This window comes from Pseudophryne corroboree, chromosome 2, assembly GCF_028390025.1.
Source record: "Pseudophryne corroboree isolate aPseCor3 chromosome 2, aPseCor3.hap2, whole genome shotgun sequence".
In the NCBI taxonomy this organism is placed as follows: domain Eukaryota; kingdom Metazoa; phylum Chordata; class Amphibia; order Anura; family Myobatrachidae; genus Pseudophryne; species Pseudophryne corroboree.
In genome coordinates this window covers 612,578,358-612,588,512 of record NC_086445.1, presented here as the reverse complement: position 1 = coordinate 612,588,512, position 10,155 = coordinate 612,578,358, and the positions used below count along the sequence as shown (strand labels likewise).

Genomic DNA, 10,155 nt, shown 5'->3' with positions numbered 1-10,155 from the left:
CTTACACTGTATCCGGGAGCATAGAATTTTAGCTACTTTAGCTTCCTATATGTATGAGGATTTCCCGGTTAAGTACATAATCATTTAGATATGGAAAACTAGACCACCCCCAATTATGTCAACATTAATTTCCAATTAAAGAACTTTAATTTATTGAATTATAACTTTAGATACATTTATAAAAGTCACTGGATCTCCACTGTGTAGTCACAGTATAGGATTAAGTGAAGTAACTATAATCTCATTAAACTGTAGTGGCGCGTACCTTGGGGTCAATCCAATCAGCCACAAAGTTCTTGCGGGTGTGAGCCATTGTGGCAGCAGCCACACTTTCCGGAGGCCCAAATTTGCACAGAAGTGCTCGCCCTCCCGTAGAGGTCAGAGCTGTGTAATGCTAATTCAGCCTGTGGAAGGTGCAAGATCAGCAGCAATAGCACATCGCACCCTTCGCTGCTAATTGGATTGACCCCCCCCCCCCCCCCCCCCCAAGACTGCATATATATCCCACTTTAGGATATGCAATTGACATTTAGTGCTTTATAACCATATTCCCTTCAGAGTCCTGAGTGAACATATTGTGCAGAGAAACCTCATCACGCAAAGTTTGGGGCGTTCCTCTTAACGGGCTTGCAACATCCCATGCAAAATTAGTCCTGTCCTGAAGTGGTCCTGCAGGGTAGCAATTCCTTTGTTGTTCACTTGTAAACCTATGGCTGATTACTCTGTTCCCTTGTGTATCCTGAGTGAACAGCTGACTACCCAGCCAATATGGGGAAGAACCATTTGATTCTTGGTCATACTCATCCTTGGGCAAGTCAGATAAATACAGTGGGCTTTTAGCACCAGAGGTCCAACAGTCAGAGGATTTTACAGAGTGGTCTTCTGTTCTCAATGGTGAATGATTGTTAAAGCAAGTCATCTGGTTACCAGGTTTATCTGACACACCACTAACTTCTTCATTCTCATTTTGTTCTGAATGTGCAGGATGCTGTTTATCTCTGTACAAGTTAACATCCTCTTTGTGCACGGCATGTTCATCCATGCTATACATTTGATTCAAACATACAGATGGTTCTGGTGAGGTGTAAACAAAAACAAAAAACAAAAAAAAGTTATGAAAATCACTCCTCATGTAAACACTATTTTAGGATTTCAAGATTTAATACAATCATTGCATGGATATGTGCACACCAAGTATTTTCTATACAAACATTTACCAACATTAATAATGCATAGGTCATATAGCCTTTTGGCAGCGTACGTAATAGCCCTACCTTTAACCATTTTTCCTTTGGAAAATGGACTGAAGTTGAGAAGTACTCGTATAGAACATGGTTTCTCAAGATCAACCTTCAAGTTTTCCTAGCATAGCACATTTTGAAGAGCTGGCTGTGGGAGAAGGTTGGATAATTGCTGACCCAGAAAAATAGATGAACTGACCTGTGCATGACTAAAGAAATCCAAACAAACAAACAAACTATTGGTGGTGCCTGAGAACTCTGTTCTATACAATTATATATATGGGGAAAAAAAGAAACTAGCTTAAAAAAAAAAAAAAAAAGCAAAGCCCCCACAAATGAGAAATACTGCAGCAATCCAAACTTGTGCAGAACTCACTTCAAGGCTGTGTGTCATGCTGACTACAACACTAGGGGGGTATATTCAATTGTTTTTAACGTGGCTATTGTTGCGCCATTCGGGAACAAAAAGCAGTGGATGTACACATTTCAGCTCACCACCACCCCTGGAGTTTGCGAGCTGCAATATGCAGCAAAACAGCACTTCACCCCACGCCCATTATTTTAAGCTGCTAAACCCTGATTAATTAGGCGTGATAATTAAAGGACGTCAAAAACAACTGAATTACAACATTGGGGGGGCATTAATTGTGACTTAAAAAAAAATAAGATTTTACTTACCGATAAATCTATTTCTCGTAGTCCGTAGTGGATGCTGGGGACTCCGTCAGGACCATGGGGATTAGCGGCTCCGCAGGAGACAGGGCACAAAAATAAAGCTTTAGGATCAGGTGGTGTGCACTGGCTCCTCCCCCTATGACCCTCCTCCAAGCCTCAGTTTGGATACTGTGCCCGGACGAGCGTACACAATAAGGAAGGATTTTGAATCCCGGGTAAGACTCATACCAGCCACACCAATCACACCGTACAACTTGTGATCTGAACCCAGTTAACAGTATGACAACGTAGGAGCCTCTGAACAGACGGCTCACAACAAGAACAACCCGATTTTTTTGTAACAATAACTATGTACAAGTATTGCAGACAATCCGCACTTGGGATGGGCGCCCAGCATCCACTACGGACTACGAGAAATAGATTTATCGGTAAGTAAAATCTTATTTTCTCTAACGTCCTAGTGGATGCTGGGGACTCCGTCAGGACCATGGGGATTATACCAAAGCTCCCAAACGGGCGGGAGAGTGCGGATGACTCTGCAGCACCGAATGAGAGAACTCCAGGTCCTCTTTAGCCAGGGTATCAAATTTGTAGAATTTTACAAACGTGTTCTCCCCCGACCACGTAGCTGCTCGGCAGAGTTGTAATGCAGAGACCCCTCGGGCAGCCGCCCAGGATGAGCCCACCTTCCTTGTGGAATGGGCCTTGACAGATTTAGGCTGTGGCAGGCTTGCCACAGAATGTGCAAGTTGAATTGTGCTACAAATCCAACGAGCAATCGTCTGCTTAGAAGCAGGAGCACCCAGCTTGTTGGGTGCATACAGTATAAACAGCGAGTCAGATTTTCTGACTCCAGCCGTCCTTGAAATATATATTTTCAATGCCCTGACAACGTCCAGCAACTTGGAATCCTCCAAATCGCTAGTAGCCGCAGGCACCACAATAGGCTGGTTCAGGTGAAACGCTGACACCACCTTAGGCAGAAAATGAGGACGCGTCCGCAGTTCTGCCCTGTCCGAATGGAAAATCAGATATGGGCTTTTATACGATAAAGCCGCCAATTCTGACACTCTCCTGGCTGAAGCCAGGGCCAGTAGCATGGTTACTTTCCATGTAAGATATTTCAAATCCGCCGATTTGAGTGGCTCAAACCAATGGGATTTGAGAAAATCCAAAACTACATTAAGGTCCCACGGAGCCACTGGGGGCACAACCGGGGGCTGTATATGTAGTACTCCTTTTACAAAAGTCTGGACTTCAGGAACTGAAGCCAATTCTTTCTGGAAGAAAATCGACAGGGCCGAAATTTGAACCTTAATGGACCCCAACTTGAGGCCCATAGACAATCCTGTTTGCAGGAAATGTAGGAATCGACCCAATTGAAATTCCTCCGTGGGGGCCTTCCTGGCCTCACACCACGCAACATATTTTCTCCAAATGCGGTGATAATGTTGTGCAGTCACCTCCTTCCTGGCTTTAACCAGTGTAGGAATGACCTCTTCTGGAATGCCTTTTTCCCTTAGAATTCGGCGTTCAACCGCCACGCCGTCAAACGCAGCCGCGGTAAGTCTTGGAATAGACACGGTCCCTGCTGAATCAGGTCCCGTCTTAGAGGTAGAGGCCACGGATTTTCCGTGAGCATCTCCTGAAGTTCCGGGTACCAAGTTCTTCTTGGCCAATCCGGAGCCACGAGTATCGTTCTTACTCCCCTTTGCCGTATAATTCTCAGTACTTTGGGTATGAGAGGCAGAGGAGGAAACACATACACTGACTGGAACACCCACGGTGTTACCAGAGCGTCCACAGCTATTGCCTGAGGGTCTCTTGACCTGGCGCAATACCTGTCCAGTTTTTTGTTGAGGCGAGACGCCATCATATCCACCTTTGGTTTTTCCCAACGGTTCACAATCATGTGGAAGACTTCTGGATGAAGTCCCCACTCTCCCGGGTGTAGATCGTGTCTGCTGAGGAAGTCTGCTTCCCAGTTGTCCACTCCCGGAATGAACACTGCTGACAGTGCTATCACATGATCTTCCGCCCAGCGAAGAATCCTTGCAGCTTCTGCCATTGCTCTCCTGCTTCTTGTGCCGCCCTGTCTGTTTACGTGGGCGACTGCCGTGATGTTGTCCGACTGGATCAACACCGGCTGACCCTGAAGCAGGGGTTTTGCCAGGCTTAGAGCATTGTAAATCGCTCTTAGCTCCAGTATATTTATGTGAAGAGACATCTCCAGGCTTGACCATACTCCCTGGAAGTTTCTTCCCTGTGTGACCGCTCCCCAGCCTCTCAGACTGGCATCCGTGGTCACCAGGACCCAGTCCTGTATGCCGAATCTGCGGCCTTCTAACAGATGAGCACTCTGCAACCACCACAGAAGAGACACCCTTGTCCGTGGCGATAAGGTTATCCGCTGATGCATCTGCAGATGCGATCCGGACCATTTGTCCAGCAGATCCCACTGAAAAGTTCGTGCGTGGAATCTGCCGAATGGGATTGCTTCGTAAGAAGCCACCATCTTTCCCAGGACTCTTGTGCATTGATGCACAGACACTTTTCCTGGTTTTAGGAGGTTCCTGACAAGTTCGGATAACTCCTTGGCTTTCTCCTCCGGAAGAAACACCTTTTTCTGAACCGTGTCCAGAATCATTCCCAGGAACAGCAGACGTGTTGTCGGGGTCAACTGAGATTTTGGAAAATTCAGAATCCACCCGTGTTGTTGCAGCACTACTTGGGTTAGTGCTACTCCGTCCTCCAGCTGTTCTCTGGACCTTGCCCTTATCAGGAGATCGTCCAAGTAAGGGATAATTAATACGCCTCTTCTTCGCAGAAGAATCATCATTTCGGCCATTACCTTGGTAAAGACCCGAGGTGCCGTGGACAATCCAAACGGCAGCGTCTGAAACTAATAATGACAGTTTTGCACCACGAACCTGAGGTACCCTTGATGTGAAGGGCAAATTGGGACATGCAGGTAAGCATCTTTTATGTCCAGGGACACCATAAAGTCCCCTTCTTCCAGATTCGCTATCACTGCTCTGAGTGATTCCATCTTGAACTTGAATTTTTGTATGTACAGGTTCAAAGATTTCAGATTGCCAACGTCTGAGGGAGACGTTGGCAAAGCAGACTTTAGGAACCGGCGAGGGGGAGACTTCTCGAATTCCAACCTGTAACCCTGAGATACTACCTGCAGGATCCAGGGGTCCACCTGTGAGCAAGCCCACTGCGCGCTGAAATTCTTGAGTCGACCCCCCACCGTTCCTGAGTCCGCTTGTAAAGCCCCAGCGTCATGCTGAGGGCTTTGCAGAACCCGCGGAGGGCTTCTGTTCCTGGGAAGGAGCTGCTTGCTGCCCTCTCTTACCCTTTCCTCTGCCTCGGGGCAGATATGACTGTTCTTTTGCCCGCTTCTTATAGGACCGAAAGGACTGCGGCTGAAAAGACGGTGTCTTTTTCTGTTGGGAGGGGGTCTGAGGTAAAAAGGTGGATTTCCCGGCAGTTGCCGTGGCCACCAAATCCGATAGACCGACGCCAAATAATTCCTCCCCTTTATACGGAAATACTTCCATATGCCGTTTGGAATCCGCATCACCTGACCACTGTCGTGTCCATAAACTTCTTCTGGCAGATATGGACATCGCACTTACTCTCGATGCCAGAGTGCAAATATCCCTCTGAGCATCTCGCATATAAAGAAAAGCATCCTTTAATTGCTCTAAAGTCTGTAAAATACTGTCCCTATCCAGGGTATCAATATTTTCAGTCAGGGAATCCGACCAGACCACCCCAGCACTGCACATCCAGGCTGAGGCGATGGCTGGTCGCAGTATAACACCAGTATGTGTGTATATACTTTTTAGGGTAGTTTCCAGCCTCCTATCAGCTGGATCCTTGAAGGCGGCCGTATCAGGAGACGGTAACGCCACTTGTTTTGATAAGCGTGTGAGCGCCTTATCCACCTTAGGGGGCGTTTCCCAGCGCGCCCTAACCTCTGGCGGGAAAGGGTATAATGCCAATAACTTTTTTGAAATTAGCACTTTTCTATCTGGGTTAACCCACGCTTCATCACATACATCATTCAATTCCTCTGATTCAGGAAAAACTACAGGTAGTTTTTTCACCCCCCACATAATACCCCTTTTTGTGGTACTTGTAGTATCAGAGATATGCAAAGCCTCCTTCATTGCCGTGATCATATAACGTGTGGCCCTACTGGAAAATACGTTTGTTTCTTCACCGTCGACACTAGATTCAGTGTCCGTGTCTGGGTCTGTGTCGACCGACTGAGGTAAAGGGCGTTTTACAGCCCCTGACGGTGTCTGAGACGCCTGGGCAGGTACTAACTGGTTTTCCGGCCGTCTCATGTCGTCAACTGATTTTTGTAATGTGCTGACATTATCACGTAATTCCATAAACAAAGCCATCCATTCCGGTGTCGACTCCCTGGGGGGTGACATCACCATTACCGGCAATTGCTCTGCCTCCACACCAACATCGTCCTCACACGTACCGACACACAGCAGACACACAGGGAATGCTCTATTGAAGACAGGACCCCACTAGCCCTTTGGGGAGACAGAGGGAGAGTTTGCCAGCACACACCCAAGCGCTATAATATATATGGGAACAACCCTATATAAGTGTTGTATCCTTATAGCAGCTTAAATATAGTAATATCGCCAAAAAAAAAGTGCCCCCCCTCTCTGTTTTACCCTGTTTCTGTAGTGCAGTGCAGGGGAGAGTCCTGGGAGCCTTCCTCACAGCGGAGCTGAGCAGGAAAATGGCGCTGTGTGCTGAGGAGAATAAGCCCCGCCCCCTATTTCGGCGGGCTCTTCTCCGGAGTTTGTGAGATCTGGCAGGTGGTTAAATACATCCATATAGCCTCAAGGGCTATATGTGATGTATTTTTTAGCCATAAAAAGGTATTATACATTGCTGCCCAGGGCGCCCCCCCAGCGCCCTGCACCCTCCGTGACCGCTGTGTGCTGACAACAATGGCGCACAGCTGCAGTGCTGTGCGCTACCTCAGGAAGACTGAAAAGTCTTCTGCCGCCTGCTTCTGGACCTCTTCCATCTTCGGCATCTGCAAGGGGGGTCGGCGGCGCGGCTCCGGGACCGGACTCCATGGCTGGGCCTGTGTTCGATCCCTCTGGAGCTAATGGTGTCCAGTAGCCTAAGAAGCCAATCCATCCTGCACGCAGGTGAGTTGACTTCTCTCCCCTAAGTCCCTCGATGCAGTGAGCCTGTTGCCAGGAGGACTCACTGAAAATAAAAAACCTAAAAACTTTTTCTAAGCAGCTCTTTAGGAGAGCCACCTAGATTGCACCCTGCTCGGACGGGCACAAAAACCTAACTGAGGCTTGGAGGAGGAGCCAGTGCACACCACCTGATCCTAAAGCTTTATTTTTGTGCCCTGTCTCCTGCGGAGCCGCTAATCCCCATGGTCCTGACGGAGTCCCCAGCATCCACTAGGACGTTAGAGAAATAAGAATTTACTTACCGATAATTCTATTTCTCGTAGTCCGTAGTGGATGCTGGGGACTCCGTAAGGACCATGGGGAATAGCGGCTCCGCAGGAGACTGGGCACAAAAGTAAAGCTTTAGAACTACCTGGTGTGCACTGGCTCCTCCCCCTATGACCCTCCTCCAAGCCTCAGTTAGGATACTGTGCCCGGACGAGCGTACACAATAAGGAAGGATTTTGAATCCCGGGTAAGACTCATACCAGCCACACCAATCACACCATATAACTTGTGATCTAAACCCAGTTAACAGCATGATAACAGAGGAGCCTCTAGAAAAGATGGCTCACTACAGCAATAACCCGATTTTTTTGGTAACAATAACTATGTACCAGTATTGCAGACAATCCGCACTTGGGATGGGCGCCCAGCATCCACTACGGACTACGAGAAATAGAATTATCGGTAAGTAAATTCTTATTTTCTCCGACGTCCTAGTGGATGCTGGGGACTCCATAAGGACCATGGGGATTATACCAAAGCTCCCAAACGGGCGGGAGAGTGCGGATGACTCTGCAGCACCAAATGAGAGAACTCCAGGTCCTCCTCAGCCAAGGTATCAAATTTGTAGAATTTTACAAACGTATTTGCTCCTGACCAAGTAGCTGCTCGGCAAAGTTGTAAAGCCGAGACCCCTCGGGCAGCCGCCCAAGATGAGCCCACCTTCCTTGTGGAATGGGCTTTTACAGATTTTGTCTGTGGCAGGCTTGCCACAGAATGTGCAAGCTGAATTGTACTAAAAATCCAACGAGCAATAGTCTGCTTAGAAGCAGGAGCACCCAGCTTGTTAGGTGCATACAGAATAAACAACGAGTCAGATTTTCTGACTCCAGCCGTCCTGGAAACCTATATTTCCAGGGCCCTGACAACGTCTAGCAACTTGGAGTCCTCCAAGTCCCTAGTAGCCGCAGGCACCACAATAGGTTGATTCAGGTGAAACGCTGAAAACCACCTTAGGGAGAAACTGAGGACAAGTCCTCAATTCCGCCCTGTCCGAATGGAAAATCAGATGAGGGCTTTTACAGGATAAAGCCGCCAATTCTGACACGCACCTGGCCCAGGCCAGGGCCAACAGCATGACCACTTTCCATGTGAGATATTTTAACTCCACATATTTAAGTGGTTCAAACCAATGTAACTTTTGGAACCCAAAAACTACATTTAGATCCCAAGGTGCCACTGGAGGCACAAAAGGAGGCTGTATATACAGTACCCCTTTCACAAACGTCTGAACTTCAGGGACTGAAGCTAGTTCTTTTTGGAAGAAAATTGACAGGGCCGAAATTTATACCTTAATGGACCCCCATTTCAGGCCCATAGACACTCCTGTTTGCAGGAAATGTAGGAATCGACCTAGTTGAAAATTCCTCCGTCGGGGCCTTACTGGCCTCGCACCACGCAACATATTTTCGCCAAATGCGGTGATAATGTTTTGCGGTTATATCTTTCCTGGCTTTGATCAGGATAGGAATGACTTCATCCGGAATGCCTTTCTCCTTCAGGATCCGGCGTTCAACCGCCATGCCGTCAAACGCAGTCGCGGTAAGTCTTTGAACAGACAGGGTCCTTGCTGGAGCAGGTCCCTTCTTAGAGGTAGAGGCCACGGATCCTCCGTGAGCATCTCTTGAAGTTCCGGTTACCAAGTCCTTCTTGGCTAATCCGGAGCCCGAATATAGTGCTTACTCCTCTCCATCTTATAATTCTCAGTACCTTGGGTATGAGAGGCAGAGGAGGGAACACATACACTGACTGGTACACCCACTGTGTTACCAGAGCGTCTACAGCTATTGCCGGAGGGTCCCTTGACCCGGCGCAATACTTGTCGAGTTTTATAAACACGTGGAAGACTTCTGGGTGAAGTCCCCACTTGCTGACAGTGCTATCACATGATTTTCCGCCCAGCGAAGAATCCTTGCAGCTTCTGCCATTGCCCTCCTGCTTCTTGTGTTTACGTGGGTGACTGCCGTGATGTTGTCCGAATGGATCAACTCCGGGTGACCTTGAAGCAGAGGTCTTGCTGAGCTTAGAGCATTGTAAATGGCCCTTAGCTTCAGGATATTTATGTGAAGTGATGTCTCCAGGCTTGACCATAAGCTCTGGAAATTCCTTCCCTGTGTGACTGCTCCCCAGCCTCGCAGGCTGGCATCCGTGGTCACCAGGACCCAGTCCTGAATGTCGAATCTGCGGCCCTCTAGAAGATGAGCACTCTGCAACCACCACAGAAGAGACACCCTTGTGCTTGGTGACAGGGTTATCCGCTGATGCATCTGAAGATGCGACCCGGACCATTTGTCCAGCAGGTCCCACTGGAAAGTTCTTGCGTGGAATCTGCCGAATGGGATTGCTTCGTAGGAAGCCACCATTTTTCCCAGAACCCTTTCATTGATGTACTGAGACTTGGCTCGGTTATAGGAGGTTCCCGACTAGCTCGGATAACTCCCTGACTTTCTCCTCCGGGAGAAACACCTTTTTCTGGACTGTGTCCAGGATCATCCCTAGGAACAGACGACGAGTCGTCGGAATCAGCTGCGATTTTGGAATATTGAGAATCCAATCGTGCTGCCGCAACACTACCTGAGATAGTGCTACACCGACCTCCAACTGTTCCCTGGATCTTACCCTTATCAGGGAATCGTCCAAGTAAGGGATAACTAAAATTCCCTTCCTTCGAAGGAGTATAATCATTTCGGCCATTACCTTGGTAAAGACCCGGGGTGCCG

The 10,155-nt window shown here is 48.2% G+C and overlaps 1 protein-coding gene across 2 annotated transcripts in view; it reads right to left on the bottom strand.

Moving 5' to 3' along the window:
• Positions 1-478: 478 nt before the first annotated feature.
• Positions 479-10,155, bottom strand: part of AUNIP (aurora kinase A and ninein interacting protein) — a 34,328-nt gene continuing 24,651 nt past the window's right edge. For both annotated transcript variants that reach the window (XM_063954778.1, XM_063954777.1), the window contains one exon: positions 479-1,074. In XM_063954778.1, coding sequence (XP_063810848.1) covers positions 530-1,074 — 545 coding nt within the window. In that variant the 3' untranslated portion in view covers positions 479-529. The remainder of the gene's footprint in view (positions 1,075-10,155) is intronic.